The sequence below is a fragment of the Dendropsophus ebraccatus genome, chromosome 3 (genome assembly GCF_027789765.1).
Source record: "Dendropsophus ebraccatus isolate aDenEbr1 chromosome 3, aDenEbr1.pat, whole genome shotgun sequence".
Classification (NCBI taxonomy): Eukaryota; Metazoa; Chordata; class Amphibia; order Anura; family Hylidae; genus Dendropsophus; species Dendropsophus ebraccatus.
The window spans coordinates 127,067,775-127,084,714 of NC_091456.1; the positions used below are offsets into that span (position 1 = coordinate 127,067,775).

General features: G+C 38.9%; 2 protein-coding genes across 4 annotated transcripts in view; one reads left to right on the forward strand and one right to left on the reverse strand.

The window, feature by feature from the left end:
- LOX (lysyl oxidase) overlaps positions 1-9,831 on the forward strand; it is a 64,490-nt gene extending 54,659 nt beyond the window's left edge. The window contains exons 5-7 of one of the 2 annotated variants that reach the window (XM_069962665.1): positions 1,169-1,264; positions 1,358-1,473; positions 6,035-9,831. In XM_069962665.1, the coding sequence (XP_069818766.1) occupies positions 1,169-1,264; positions 1,358-1,473; positions 6,035-6,041 (219 nt within the window). In that variant the 3' untranslated portion in view covers positions 6,042-9,831. Of the gene's footprint in view, positions 1-1,168; positions 1,265-1,357; positions 1,478-6,034 lie in introns of those variants that run through there. The other variant, XM_069962666.1, reaches the window with a different exon arrangement.
- Positions 9,832-11,320: 1,489 nt separating this feature from the next.
- The window catches only part of SRFBP1 (serum response factor binding protein 1), a 73,213-nt gene continuing 67,593 nt past the window's right edge, over positions 11,321-16,940 (reverse strand). For both annotated transcript variants that reach the window (XM_069962668.1, XM_069962667.1), the window contains 3 exons: positions 15,339-16,188; positions 14,122-14,159; positions 11,321-11,587 (listed from right to left, as the gene is read on the reverse strand). In XM_069962668.1, coding sequence (XP_069818769.1) covers positions 11,403-11,587; positions 14,122-14,159; positions 15,339-16,188 — 1,073 coding nt within the window. In that variant the 3' untranslated portion in view covers positions 11,321-11,402. The remainder of the gene's footprint in view (positions 11,588-14,121; positions 14,160-15,338; positions 16,189-16,940) is intronic.

The following is a 16,940-nucleotide window of genomic DNA, read 5'->3' on the forward strand; positions in this document are numbered from 1 at the left end:
CAATGTGAGTAAATAGCCCACAGCAAAATGATTCAGACCAATAACATCAATAGAAGAATGAAAGGTTCAGTAGTTGTTGAAAGGAGTTATCCAGAAAAATACTGACAGTATATCCTTAGAATATAGAATAGTCAGATTAGTGGTGGTCATGGGGGGGGGGGGGGGGGGGGGACTCCAGCACATAAGCTGTTTAAAGGGGCCACAGTGCTTGGACACCGGCACATTGTACATTTAGTAGCAGCCGTGTATTGTACAATAAAGTGCTTGCCTGAGCTGTAAGCTTCACTCCTGATGAGTGAAGGTGCCTGCAATCAATCCCCCTGATACTTATAGAGTATCAATTTTGTGATCCTGTAACACCGTATTAGGTTTTGCCCTGTTTTCCCACAATTTCCTTAATCTGGGCAAACTAGTGCTATTCTACCACAATTATGCAAATCATGGAACAAATGCACTATTTTTACTGCTATTCGAATAAGCGTGGTAAACACTTTCGGCGGCAATTTTGGAAAACATAGTGGTAAAAACATTGCAAAACCACTCTGTGTGAACACTGCTTTAAGCACAGCCTTGACTATAGCTAGTTTTAGGAAGCAACAAATTGCCCAAGGTCCCTATTTTCCAGCAAACCTAGAGAATGGGAAACCAAAAGCAAACTAAAGGCCCCCAGTATCAAAAATTGTCATTTATCACTTAATGTACAATAGGTGCAATTCTGTTAATTCTGTTTTCTTGACAAAAATAAATAAATAAAAAGAAATGTGAAAATAAATAAATAAAAGCACCCAATATATTGTTATTGGATTCTAGTATAACATTGGATCCATATTCCAATGTTGTTTGGATGCTTCATGTTTGGTCACACCTTATAGCATTTATTTGGCATTATATAGAGGTTGTGTGTAAAGTGAAATTGTGAGAAAACTGTCTAAATGGCATTGGACGAGAAGCCTTATTTTATTAGTTGTCCATGGTTACTTTCTACCAAAACATGCCTAAGCCTAACATAAATGTATTTTTTGAAAGGTTTTACTGTTTAGTTATGGTAATTTCAGTAAAACTTTGTAAAGTACCTGGAAACTACTGGGTTATATGCTGTTGATAGATCCTATTGTACACAACACCTGTATATAAATATTCTTACCTATAATCCTGTCCTAATATTCAGGGGCTGAGTCCTGGTTGTTATGACACCTACAATGCTGATATTGATTGCCAGTGGATTGACATCACAGATGTAAAGCCTGGAAACTATATTTTGAAGGTAAATGGAAACATTTTGTACCTTGGATTATAGATCATATGTTGCAGGTAGGACAAGGTTTGAATACTAATAAGAACTAAATATATATCACAGGTCAGTGTGAATCCAAGCTACTTGGTTCCAGAATCTGATTATTCCAACAACATTGTCCGCTGTGATGTGCGATACACCGGTCATCATGTATATACTTCTAGCTGTGCAATTTCACCGTGAGTATATACTTTTCAATTATTAAAAGCAAGTATAATAGTAATAAAAAAACAGTGATGTATGTGATTTTTGGACCATTGGTTTCATATACTTTACTTTTACTGTACTATATTATGTGCATGTGGAGATTCCCTCCAGGATGTATTCAGAATTTAATAGGTATGTAACCTTTGTATTGATGGATATCCTAAGTGTTATGGGGAGCTTAACGGTTTAGAAAAATGAAATCCTTTAAATGTTGAGACATGACTCCATTGTAACACAACGAGACATAGAATGACTTAAAAGGCTTTAATTCAAAATTCTACAAGCAATGGATTTCACTCTGTCTGGTTCAGATATCTTTCAACTCTTTTCCTGGATATTGTCCAGCTAGAAAAGTGTTCTGTGTCCAGAGCTGGTATTATTCCTCTGACTCATTCCTCAAAAACGTCAGTGCTACAGCTGCCTCTGTAATACCTCCATTTTAATAGAGGTTCTATCTTAACCTGTGAACTCAAGGCAAACCAAGAGGTCACTGAAAAAAATTGGAGATAACATACATGGAAAAAACAAACAAACTAAAAAAATCTGGTACTTTTTGGTCCCACTCCATCATGCATATGACCGGCTGTCTTCATAGACTGTGATGTATCATTTTAGCAGAATCACACCAATGTATGGCCCAATGAAACTGAAAATGCTTGGAATCTATCTATCTGAAACTACAAATGATTCCAGACTACAAACAAACTCCATGTGTGGTCTCATCCGGCAAGCATGCAATGCTCCCATACTGTGAGTGGATAGAACAGAAAAGGGTCCCACAACTTCTACTGCCTGTCAGCCAATGCCAGGCTGGGGTTCCTTAAAAGATAAAAATAAAATGCACTAAAAGCATATAGGTGCCTCACTGTTCCCAATCCCTCACTGTTTGTGTGACACCTTTCCCCCTTGTCTACACTGCTCCTAGGCCCAGATGCAAACTTTTACAAATGATCACAGTTTTACATCATGGCATCTGTCTGGGAAACTACATCTTTCAGCATGCATTGCACCTCAGAACAAACTGCCGAGTATCCGTCCCTGTCTTGTAGTATCTGCCAACCACAGTTAACACAGTATGTATTCATCTACAAAGATAGATTAAAGAGAGATGAAGCAAGTCTCCTTTCCCGTATACTACTCAGGAGAACCTTGGCCAGGTGATTACTGTGTGATGTCAGAGGTGGTGGGGTTACAGATGAGGTGTCACAGCTTGCCTGCCAACAGAAGAGACCGAGATCAGGTGTCCTCTATCTCAGAAGGGAGGGGGAAGAAGAGATAAGCAGAGGCATAGTGCACCATAAAGTGAGGATTTTCAGCAGCTTTAGGGTGAGCGTCAGGATGTTCGGCAGACAAACAACCCAATTAATGTAATAGAAATTAATTACAAACAAGCTTAGATTATAGGTGGGAATTGGACAGGGTTAAATCTTTCTTAACTGGAGTTCCCCTCTAAGCCCAACTTCTATTAATGCACAACCTCTGAAATACTTTGATGTTAAGTGTGTACATGGTTATGAGGTTATCCTTACCATGGGTCCACCAGAGGAGCTTCTAATACTCCAGCGGGCCAATCCAACTCTCTTGGCAGACCAGACAACCCTCAGTCTGCCCCTGCTTAAAAGTGTCAGGGAAAACCCTGTCCTATTAGGGGATATGGATATAATAAAGTCAAGTCCCTGCCTGGGATCCCCCTCTTTCAGTCAATTAGGAGAAGGTCTTCCAAGCTGCAGATCTTGCTCTAGTGGACCTAACCAGTCCACATATTGCATCACACCTGCCATGTAATAAATTTCCTCCTCTGTTCTAGAACTGCTAAGTAGTAGTATATTGCTGCTTGCCAGATCAGATAAGTTCTTATGTACAATATGTAAGCACTACAGGCATCAAGCATTATTTGGGGGCAAGAAGGTACTAACACATATTTAGAAATTGTTCTTGACACAATTCATGTATATCACATTACACTACCATACTTACTGGAATAACTATTCTGCACTATTTCTGAATAGAAATCAGAATAAAGCAAGCAACATGTTCTGAAGCTTCATGTAAATCCCACATCTGGCAGATCTGCATTACCTAATTATACAAGAACGCGGGTGGTTTTTAATAAGACCGTTCATTTTCAAACAAATAGGGCATCTTTCAGTATCCAGAATAAATCTTATAATACAGCTGGAATCCTGGTAAAGACAACAATTTTTTCAGGAACTTTCCTATTTGATGTTATTTTGTTCAACTGCTGTACAAAGATGCCGGATTCTTGTACCTGTATGTACATTGGGGTACAATTGATTATATAGTGAACCGAAAGCTCATTGTACTCATTGGAATTCCTTGGCTGCTCAAGACAGTGAGAGGTTATCCCAAGATTAGGACCCTATATACTATTTACTTTCGTCCGCTGTACTCGCTGCTCATGGCAGGTATGACCATCAGTACAATGTGTATGCGGCTCCTCCGACTGTCCACTGACAGATGATGTCCGTGGAGATAGTGATGTAAAATCACTGCCCAACGCCTTTGTTCTCTGAGCAGTAAGCTGCAGTCAGAGCCTTTAAGGCGTCTGTTATTGAAGGTGTATGGAAACCTTAAGGGTGGCTCAAGCACAGACAGTATTGCAGCCAATTTCATGCTGTGAGTTCTGCAGCGAAATCCACTGCAACACTCTATACTGTCATGGCCTGCCTATTTAACCCACCAGCTGCTGGGATAGTACATTACCCACCCGCACCCCTGCCTGGTTTGCTGGCTTCTGGGTCTCTGATGTCCTGCCGCAGCCACCGATTGGCTGAGCAGGATGTCAGTGACCTGGGAGAAGCAGGCAGGAGAGTGGGCAGGTAATGTATTAGTCCTGCAGCTGTTGGGTTAAGTGGGCAGAGCCATAGGCAATGACCGTGCAGAGTATCAACTAGATACACTATAGGAGAAAAGTATCTGATAATGACAGTAATTGAGTCCCATGTCCCTGTACACTGTGCTAAAGCTTCAACAAAACTCTATGGGGCTGCTGGAGATGGCCAGTACAGTGCTCTGCTATTTCTGGCAGTCTTGAAGCAAATGAATGAAGGTGTTCTTATGCTTGACCATTGTTTTTTTTAAATGGGGGTACAGGGTAAAATTCCTATAATTGGTGGGAGTCTCAGCAGTTGGATCCCCATTAAATCGTGAATGTTATTTCAAACAACTTTCCTCCATTTTATAGCCTATGCATTCAAACATATTTGAAGACCACTTAATTGGCCAAAACATGACTCATCACTGCACTGTCTATGAAAAGACTTCTCAGTAATTTAGTGTTTAGTGTAACCCCCCACTTGCTCTTATGTACTTTCTTCCCATTTTTCTCATATAGCACCTTGTTAAGCCAATGCATCCATAACATTCCTATACTGGGGGTGAGGGGTGTTATGTAAATCATACCCTAGCCCAGTCCCATGCACTTTCTCCAGCACTGTTATGGCATGTAGGGCTCAATAGTGGCAGAGGGAACACTAAAACCACCTTGTCACTACTCTGAGGGGTTTAACCAATGTAGGTTTTTAAAAATTTGCAAAAAAACCCACATATTTTGTAATATACATATCATAGTGATCCGAAGGGCATACCTACCCTCTAATTAGATCATGTGGATCTTTGAGAACAAGAAAGAGGCCCTGGTTCTTCCTGGGGCTTTGCCCTTTATAGTGGAAATTAGTGGAGAAAACACTTGTCATGGTATGTAGGGGTTGCTAAACACCAGGTCCCCCTTACCTTGGCAGCTAAACTGGGCACCACAAAGGAGGGTTCATTTTTCTTTGCTATGGGACCTCTACTCTTCATTGTGCTACATCACTGGTCACATCCCATAACTGCAGTATTCAATTGCTGCTAGTTGTGCAGATGTGTCATCCATTATGATGTAATGTCCCTTGGCTTCACTACCTCAGTCACATCATTATGGATGACACATTGTGAAGCCAGGAACTAAACACCGGAGTGCCAAATTTATTATTTTTATATTCTGGGGAAGCTGAAATAGATTTGGAGATTTAAAGGGTAGAAAAAAAAAATAAACTCTTATCTTACAATTTTCTTCTTCATTGGGCAATATGGTGACATAACATCTTATAGATTAAAAGAATGTGATCCCTTATGACACCAAACAGTTATCGGAGGCATGAACATTACCCTTGAAAAAGGTGCAAATGTGAACAATTCCTTTATAGTCTTATTTCCACGAACAAAGCCAGTGTCTTCTATATGAGTGTGCCTAACTGGCAAGCACAGAACAATTTCTCTTCTGAAGTCGTGAACGTCAAGTTTCCATTTGGATAAAAGAAATTCATTCCGATCAGTTTGTGCTACATAACGCCAAATAGTTTTCATAATCTGAAAAGCAGCATTAGCACTTGTATAAAGAATCAGGGTGCCCATGCCAAGCCCCTTGTGGCATGTTCGTAAATTACGAACAAGTTGCACACATTCCAGATATGTTTTTGCTGTTGGTTAAGTGTTCAATGTTAAAACCAAATCTGTCATTTCTTTCCACAGCTATTAGATTGCAGTAAAGAAGTCCTATCAAGGTTCGATCATGCTGGAGTTACCAAGTCATTGGATTCAATTGGATGTAAACACTTTTCAATGGAAGCATAAGGACTTTGACAAGAATGTAACTGGATTTTAATCTTTTAACCACACGTAACAAAGATAGCACTATTTTAATATATACGATATCTGGTTGATCTGTGTAAAAATTTTTTCTTTTTTTTGCTGATACAGACAAACAATAATCTTATATATGCCACAATGAGGCACAGTGGTTTCTGTTTTACTGAGCAATAACCTGTTTACGCTACAAACCTAAAGATGAGCCGAATAAGTGATATTTAGTGTTGTACAAATGAGAGAGAAAATGTTTATGGCCAGTGGACCAGTCTATTTATCAATAGATGGCATATATTGAGGCTACTTACTTTGTAAACCTACAGAGAAATGGTGCTGGGTTGGCTTTAAAGTATTGTAAAAATGTAGATAAAAGTAACAAGGGGAAGAAAAAAAGTTAAAACAAACAACAAAACAAAAGCATATACTATGTGCAAAATTTCTGGTACCTAAGCCCCTATTACACAAGGCGATATAGAGGTGCAATTTGCTCCTCGTTCCCCGCTCGCTAGATTGCTAGATCGTCTGGGCAGCCCATAGAGGATAGCGGGGGTCTGCTGCCGCCGCTCCTATTCCTCGGAGCGAGGGCAGCATATTGTTGCTATCGCAGTTGTTTGTCTTTCAACATGTTGAAAGACAAACGACAGCAACGTTCATGTTGGCTGATCGTTGCCTTCTAGTACACAGGGCGATTATCGGCCGATATTAATTCCGTGTAATAGGGCCTTCAGCTATGAAGATGATTCATAAGATGTCTAAATAATTGTACAGGGGTGAAGTGTTTTCATGCAATAAAGTTCTTTCACATTTCTAGTGTTATTCCCCTCGTGGGTGGAGTCCGTTTCAGAAACGTAACCTGTGTTACTGTAACTTGATTACAATGACGCATTTCATTTGACTTTCTAATTGACTTACCATACTGTAGCTCTCTGACACAATTATTGTGTCAGGGATCATGTTAACCCTGGCTACATCTGTAATCTTACTTTGGACATTAAGTAATCATCAGATTGCAATACAGAAATGAAGGGATAAAAACTGAAATTGGCTTTCATTAGAGCAGCGATGTGGAAGTTGCTAGTTATGTTGAAGGAATGTCTTAAGAGGCCTTCATATAGTTTTTAATATTACAGATAAGTTCAGTACAGACAACCTGGAAAAGTTATATCCTAAGTAAAGAATATCCTTTGCCTCCTCTTATGTTACCTTATACATACTCGGTCTCCTCTTCAATTAAACCTGAATCCAGTCAGCCAATCAGTGAAGTAACTTGAGGTTCCAATGTTAAAGCTTTGATAGGAGCCCTTCACCTAATATCTGTCATTTATAGTAGTACTGTTGTCTTATGATATGTTCACACTCAGGTTTTAAATTGCAATTTAATTATACTGGTATAGGTTATAAAAAGAGAAGAACTCTTGTTCTTCCATTTACACATTCTCCATTTAGGATTTCTGGCTTTATATCTAATAATTGCAATAAAAACCTGAATGTGTGCACACATCCTTATGCTGCAGAAAGGCCACCTTGTCCCTATAGAGATCAGGGTCAGGTGCAACTGTGACACCCCCTCTATTATGCTTTACCCTGCCTTAAAGTTGCATTATAGATTAATTTAATAACTATGGCAGAAATTTTATAAGCCATGTATGCCAGTATTCTGGTGTAGAAAAAGTTGATTTACACAAAAATGTACAATACTATCTTTGCATCTCTAATCACTTATCAGATGCCGATTTTGATTGCCACCTATGTGCTCATTTTTACTATTTTAGTTTTTCTCCAAATAAAGCAAGCAACTTTGCAAACTGTCTGGATTAAAAGGTGTGTTTGTTTAATTACTTTCTTCAATCTGCCCCTTGCAATAATAGAAACTGCAATCATGGGAAAAAAGTGCAAATATATATTTATTTTAACCAAGACTTTTTGCAAAGGTAGTCCTTTGTTTTTTCCTTTAAAGTTAATATAGTTGAACTTAAGCAAGGAAAATGGCAACTATTATGCACATAGCAGACTGGTTTATAGCAATGTGGGTTACCACAAGAGTACTGTATTCTGGTGTTGGAGATAAGTTTTACAGTCATGCTGGTCAAAAAGTGGTTAGAATTTTTTATCCCAACAAATCATAGCATGAGCTTTAAACTTAGTGCTGATAATACAATTGTGAAATGGCATGCATATGTGTAGAATGATACATCTCTAGAAATAGGGCATTTGGGAAAGTATATGAAATAAACTTCATTTGCACTAGAGTTTTGCACATTGAAACAAAAGTGTTATATTAGAGGGCATAGCATTGTAAAGAGTTTTACATCAACCTAAGAAATCCTTATAATAATGAAAGTGTGTTGTATGAATGTTAACCTCCTAATTAACTTACTTTTCCTACTTTTTGCCTGGTTCCATCTGTTATCAGCCTAGGACTGTGTTCACACAGTGTCGTTTTTTTGTGTGTAGGGAACTTATTTTTAAATATTCTATAAGAGAATTGTGAAATGATAGGGGAAAATGGTGCCCCTCTTTTAGGTTTCTAATATTAAAGTGAAAAAAAACAAACATATACAAAGCATGCATCTCACTGATCATGATGTCCATAAAATAATGGATTGTTTAATTCTAACAGAAATCAATGGGATATCTGACATAATTTATGAACATTTGTTGTTGGGTTCCCTGAAAAATTACAGCTGATTGCTGGAGGTCCCAACACAAGGGTGGTGTGCATAGGACAAGTCCTTTAAATCAGTTAATCCAGTTTAACAACATTGATTAATCCTCAGCATAGGCCATAAATATTAGACTGACTGGAGTCCAACTCCACTGTTTGCAGTGCTCACAGAAGTGCAGTTTCTCTTTAATGATTACCAGTGCTCGTACCTGCATTGCCTCTTTTAGTAGTGGTTGTACAAATTACTGCAGCATTATCCTGTTCAAATGGACAAGACAACTCTGCAATACCATGGATTGCCACTATAAGCATTGGTAAACATTTAAGAGGACGCTTAAAACAACTGATCAGTTGTGGAGCCTGGATAGCCCATTTATTTTGTTAAACTGGATAACTCTTAAGATTCAGCAGTTTTGGCTGGGGGGGGGGGGGGGGGACATTGCACCATAACTGCACTGTGTGAACAGTGTCTACTTGTGTTTCATGTTGATCACCTTGGAATTTGGAGAACACAATAAGTTGTTCACGCACAAGACCAAATGACGCCCATGACATGACACTATTTTAGTCACTTTACAGTTCATATTAAATATAAAAAAAATCCTTTTCTTTGTTGCTGAATATTGCATTGCTATGCTGAATATGAGACATCGCTATCAAGTGTAAAGGAAAAATGTTACTGAACTTTGTTTCCATGGAAGAAAGTGTGTTAAACGGTGCTTATTTGTAACTTGAATTAAATCCATACAAGCCTATGCTATTTAAACAGAGAGCTTTATGTTTATTTTGCTATATTGTAGATTCATTGACACAGTTTGACTTTGCTTCTGTTTCTTGTGTGCTTTTAAGATGAACTTTAGAACTTTGTTATTCAGAAATCTCATATTTATAACACAGGCTACTTCTCTAGCATACTTTCATGGTTCTCTTTTGCCTGCCTCCTCTATGGTTGCAAACGTATGTGAAAATGACTTGAATAAAGTTTTTCAAGTGTTTCATAAATAAAAAGAAGTCTTGTTATGTGTAATAAGAAAAGCAATGAGTCCGTTTCTTCTTCACAATGTCAAGATTCTACTTAAATAATGTGTGACATGGTGTTGGTTTATTATGTTTTGCTGTATAGTACCTAAGGCAGCATACACTAAGGCACAGACTTCTACATTAACAACTTCTTGAGTGACTAAAGCCCTAGGAACCCATAGTTTTCCTCTCCATAAAATAAAAGCTGTGCGGCTGAAAGATGATTGAAAGGAACTGCCCTGCCCCCACAATTATCGAGCAGTGTAATGACTCTGTAAGTGAGCACCAACCTAGCAAATTGGCGCTTGCTTACACAGCGAGTGGGGCTGTCTAATACAGCCTTAGGTTGCTACTATATTTGGGATTAGAGGATTCTTGAGTTAGTCTTAAAAAACTTTCTGCCTTGTGTAGGAACAAGTTATAAAACAGACTGGGAATAAAGCATTAAGTCACAGGGATGATGGTTTCCCTTTAAATCCTTTTGTGCAATTTAATATGTACTACTTTGCCAAATTCCCATACTGAATCAGGCCCTAATCAAGTATGCCCCCTATCATCATCATCTGCCACCACATCCTAATGAACTGTGCCATGATGCCCCCTAATCCTAAATCACTAACCCTAAATCCTACTAAAACTCGCCTCTCCTCGCCTGGTCTGACTGTGAGGGCACTGCTAATCGCTACCACATAGCTATGTGGAAGAAAGGGGAGTACTCTATTGTTCTTGATGAAACTTAGCTTTTTGAGTACAGGGGATGGACTACAGATCCAGAACGTGGTGTGGAGAAATTAAAGGAGAAAAGTCAGGTGAAAAGTATTTTATTGCCCCCTAAAAATTATACGAATCTACAATATACACTTATTACAGGAAATGCTTATAACATGCTTTTTTCCCTGCACTTACTTACATCAAGGCTTCACTTCCTGGATAACATGGTGATGTAACGACCCAACTCCCAGAGCTGTGGGGGCTGTGGCTGCTGGAGACGATGATGGCAGGGGGATGCTCAGTGTCCCTCAAGTGCCCTGTGTCTCCCTGCCATCATCCTCTACAGCAGCCACAGCCCGTGCAGCTCTGGGAGTCAGGTCGTGACATCACCATGTTATCCAGGAAGTGAAGCTTTGGTACAGTAGTAAGTGCAGGGAAAAAAGCACTTTATAAGGATTTCCTGTAATTGTATATTGGTGATTTGTATAACTTTTAGGGGGCAATACAATACTTTAATAAAAATGTTCGCCGGACTTCTTCTTTAGGGGCCTGGTCGAATTTGTGACCACCTTTTACCTGGCCACTGCCTAGAAGCAACAACACTATATACACAGCACATGAAGCACTGTGCACAAACATGCAGAGTCTTACTTAAACTCTGTGTTTTGCATACTATATGCATTTTCATATACAGTACTAAACGTAAAAAAAAATAATTCATTTCCTTTCATCTATGTAAATTCCCATAAAATTCACCATGTCGCAACAAACACAAATATGCAGAAATATTTTATTATTATATTTAAGTATGAATTAGCTTGTGTAAAAAACAAATATAAACTAACTTTAAAACGAAAACTATTCATCAAAAACTATCTTTTTTCCTTGGAATACTGCAATCTGGGACTGCTCTTTCCGTTTTCTGCTGGCTTCCCATGATGGGTGTAGAGTCTGCTCTTGTACTTTGTTCTGGTTCTGTTGCTTTACAGCTGACACTTTTACAGACTGTGGTCTCCGTGATAATGTGTTATCTTGAGGGAAAACTGAGCAAAAACAAACAGTTATATGCAATTCTATAACAATAATACTCACAATGAAGACTGTAATTTTCAATTAAGTACAATAGATGTACGAATCTGTTGAAAACTCACGAACCCGAACGACCTGCATTTGAATCCCGCTGCATAGAGCAGGTGAATGCAGCCGGAGGACTACCTGGAACACACTACCCTGTTTCCCAAGCAGTCCCCAGGCCACATCCACCTTTTCCAGGCAGCAGCAGGATTCCAGCAGAATTTGAACTAAAATAATCATATTATGAAACCTTTAAACTCTGAACCAAGCAAAGCCTAAGATACAGAGCGTGCCCCTGTCTACATGCACATGCAATCACTTGAACTAAACAAAAAAAAAAAGTGTGATCCAGATGCTCATGCAGGGGATGATAAAGATGTTGTCACTGCTCACTTCAGTAGAGAAACACTCCTAAATGTGACACCCACAAGACACATATGCTACCTAATTGATAAGAGGAGATGATGACATCAAGAAAAGCTCAGTAATACGGGAGTTTTACCAATAAAATGGCCACTTTTATTATTCAATCTAGTTATTCACATGTGCCACAGATCCTGACTGGCTGTAGTATTGTATGTAAAGTCTGGTCTCAAGTAACGATGGTCCAGAAAGAACCACTGTATGTTAAAAATATAGTATGCAAAACAAGAGTCCGTGGAGTCTCGGTTGTGAGTCTCAAAACACGGGATAGCCAGATATCTCTAGCCTGTTGCCATGGGGTGCCTCCATGATGGGGAGAGCACCACACCACCCTGATAAATAGCCCCTTAAGTCCCACTCAGTTGCGAGTATTGGAACATAAATAGGGAAATACCAGGGTGGCCCTTTTTTGTCAATGTCTAACTCAAGGTACGAGTATTGCGATCATGACAAGGGCTTGCCAAGGCAGGCTTCCATCCACAGACAGCCGTTTCGGGGTATTTGCCCCTCGTCAGTGTGGAGTATGATTCTGGCTAGTTGGGGCAATGACAAATCAACCAACAAAAACACAGTAATCACTGAACTCAAGGAGAACAGTGAAAAAAAAAAACTCCAATTAAGTACTCAACCAAGAGTCTCCACTCCACATTGACAAAAAGGGGCCACCCTTGTATTTCCCTATTTATGTTCCAATACTCGCAACTGAGTGGGACTTAAGGGGCTATTTATCAGGGTGGTGTGGTGCTCTCCCCATCATGGAGGCACCCCGTGGCAACAGGCTAGAGATATCTGGCTATCCCCTGTTTTGAGATTCGCAACAGAGACTCCACGGACTCTTGTTTTGCATATTTAAATTTTTGGAGGCATCAGTGGAGACTCTTGATTGAGTACTTCATTGGAGTTTCTTTTTTCACTGTTCTCCTCGAGTTCAGTGATTACTGTGTTTTGTTGGTTAAAAATATAGTAACCTGAGGCCATTGTAAGTTGAGGGACCACTGTATAGCAAATACTTTTGTTTAAAAGCAAAATTAGAAGATTTCAAGCGTAACTGTCATGTTTTTTTTATTGCAGAAATCAGTAGTCTAAGTGATTTTAAGAAACTCTGTAATAGGTTTCATCAGCCAAAAAAGCCTCCTTCTGTACTCAAGAAGCAATCTCCCAGCCTCCCCCCCTGACTTCTTATCTGTGCATTATCAGGCAAACACGTCTTCATTACAGAGAAGGTCAGCTGTTTGTAGACTCTCTGGGCACCTAAAATGCTGAATTCAGGTGTCAGAAAGGTCAGTGCTTATCTATGAACTTACTGATGAGAGAAGATTGCAGGGTGTTGTGCTTTGCAGAAATCCTCCGTGCTCAGTCACTCCTAACAGCCCCTCCCCTCTCCATAGCCACATAATGGACACAGAAATCCTGCTTCATTTGATATGAGGGGGGAGCCTGGGAGATTGCTTTTTCAGTACAGAAGGAAACTCTTTTAGTACATAAAACCTATTACAGAGTTTCTTAAAATCGCTTGTACTGTTAATATTTAATGTTTTCAGAAAAATGACCCTGAAATGACAGTTACGCTTTAACACAATACCAAAAGCTAAGCTTTACTCCTTACCTGGCAACAGTTTAAATTTATGATGTATTATCTAACATAGTACAAGTGGTTGTTGATATACATTGTGGACAAGAAAGGGGGAAAATGAATAAACCTTGTGCAAAGGAACAGTGAAGTAGTTGCCCATAAAGAACAATCAGATTCCAGATTTGCAGGAAAGGGCCACATGACTGATCAAGCTATGTTAAGGCTCTGTAAACAAGCACCGATAACCAAGGATCTAAGGTCCAGACTTTCTTGAGCCATCTAAAAGTTTTTTCTAGAAGAATAATTGTGAAATCTAACCACTATGACTAAAGCCACAGAAAAAGGTCTTTGTTAATTCTTGTAACACAATACCAACTGTGACAGACAATAAGTTCCACCTTTAGTATCCTGCAAAAATGCATATTATAGTCCAAAATAAATGCTAATCAAAGTGAAAACTTCTGCAAGTGCCTGATCCACCACATGCAAATCAAATACCTTACATACCTGGTTTCTTGTTTCTGAAAGGCAAAACTTTAGATTCTCTGAAAAACAAAATTGCAAGTTGGTAGTGGTCAATAAAACAGTACATTTTCTACTTTTTCCCAACTGGTCGCCTATATTTAGATCATTTAGAACATTGGGAATGTATGTGGTCTCTGTAATTTTTCTTTAAGTACATGTATCATAACTTGTTATAGCAGAAAATTTCAAAAAATGAGGTCACTCTATATATCAAACAGATTGTATTTCTGAGCAAGGACCTGCGTGTTCCTTAATGCGTTTTGTTTATGTCTAACTGACCTTTTCAATAAAATAAGTTTGGAGAAAAAAAATTAAATAAAACAGTATATTTATACTGGAGTGGCCTACTAATACATATAAGCATGCACTTAGATTATCATGTGAAGAAATTTGAGAGAGAGAGTAAGGGGAGAGCTAGAAGAGAGAAGATCTGAAACCAGTTGATTTAAAAGCAAAAAAAAAAGACCCCTTTAATGTTTCTCGGGTATTACTTGGCTATGATATAAAGCTTTTTTGACAAAGGACCATTTGTCCAGCATCCTGCCCTCTGGCAGTCGCCCCCACTTCACCAGCCATCAACCATTCTAGGGGAGGCAACTGAAGATGCAACATCGGCAAAGCAGCACGAGAGAGCCAGAGAGCAAGATGCCGGAATAGAAGTAGTGCTTGTAATGTGAAAACGGACTGCATGGATATATACATATGCGTTGTCAGTTTCTCTTTGCGATCGGCCACACATCTCCTGTTTACACAGGAAAAGATGCAGCCGACAATGATAAATTTTGGACCCTGCATGAAAGATACGGACAGCCGAGGATTGGGTGTTTCCCAATCCTGATCGCTGTCAATTCTAGCATTTCTAGCTCCTGACAGATAATCGGCCTGTGTAAAAGGCCCTTTACACTACTACAACAAGGTAATTGTGAACAATGTAACTACAGCAACAAACGAAAACAAAATAAAAGCAAACTAAATAAAACAGACTGATTCATAAGTCCAGCAGGGCACTAAAACATAAAAAACCATCATTTTTCTGTTCAGCATGAACATGAGAAAATAAATCAGTGTATTTCCACATAATGGCTTTTGGATGTGTGTGGAGCTTTTGCATCTTGTGAGGTCAAGTACTACATGGGTGGCCAGGGGGTTTCATAAGCAATATTTAACATAACTGTAGAAATTTTAGCACTGTGTCCTACCTTTTCATATACGATGACTTCTGTTTAGTTTCTGATAATGATGTGCAAAAGACTGATTCCATTCTCAAATTCTTGGGGCCTGTGTCCAACTTCTTCTCTTCTGTGACACGGACTGAGAGGTTTGCATTTGCTGGTGGCAGTTTGTCCTTCTTAACCTGGTCATCATTTCTGCTTGATTTCTTCTTTTTTGTTTGTCTTACTTTACCAATGAAAAAGTCATCTTCGCCATCACTGTCACTGTCCTCAAATCCGGACGTTTGCTTTAAAAACCTTTCTTCTGTACTGTCATCAAAATATTCCTTATCTTCTTCATCTGAGTCTTCCAGATCACTAGAATCAGACTCATTTGTAGATGGCACTTTTTGGTCAGGGATACTTTGCTCAATTTTCTTATCGGGTTTATTTATTTTCTTATCAGGTCTATTTATTTTCTCATTGGGTTTATTTTTTATTATCTTTTCAGGTTTATTTACTTTCTTATCCGGTTTATTTTGCACTGTAGCCTTACCTAAACTACTCTGTAAAACTGTCTTTTCAGACGGAACCTCTGGAACAGTTTGCAAAACCTGTGCTTGTGGGGAGGCTGGAGAATAGGGCTCTTCAATACTGTGGTTACTAGCTATAGAATCTGCCTCTTTATTATCTACAGTTTCTACTACAGGATCATCCATAACCTTATTCTCCAATTTTACTTTCTCTGTTTTCTTTTTCTGCTTTTCCTTTATTTGCTTTGGTTTATTCTCTGCTTCTCGTTTTATACTTTCTGCAGGCTTGGAGGTTGAAGGAGATTGTTCTGGTTTAGGCTCTTCTGTCTGGTTCATTCTATTGTCTTTAAACTTCTGAACAGCATCTATAAAAAAAAAAGACATTTTAAAGAATCATATGGAGTTATGCTAGGATACACACAGTTCACGGTTTATATATGATTAAGTAATGAGAGCAGTGACAATAAATGTGCCAACTATATGTAATATCAAATAATGATAATAAATCTCATTGTCTTGACAGTAAATAAATGTATCACCTAGATTATTATTTTTTATTGATTACAGCCAGATACTTATAATTAAAAGTGACAGTTTCTTAGGCATGCTGTGTGACCTGTGCAGAAGTCACTGAACGGAGGTGGGGGTTGACCTCCCAGCATCACCTTTGTGAATGGTGTGATCCCCCATATGGATGTGTCAAATTTCACCATAATCTCACCTGTGATAAGTAAGAGACTGCTGAAAAGGTTTGTGTACAGAACAGCAAGGGTCAGATAATTATTTTATGAGGACATACATTAAAGGAACACAACTAATTCAAAATAAATGCACTTTGCCCGTGTAAACTTATAGCAGTTTAGGATTTTAGGTAGTTCAGCGCTTTGAGTTACAAAATTCCTTTTTACAATTCAGTAAGTGTTAACATGCCAATACTGGCACAGATTTAAATAGGTGGCCTGTAATTTCACTCACTTGGCACAGAAATCAGTAACTGTTAAAGGGAATATGGCAGCCCTCGGACCTGACCGGAGTTGCTGACAGTGTTATATATAGGTCACAGCACCCTATTGAACACGGTGCCTGTAGGTTATCCGTCCATGCAGCAGAAAATGTG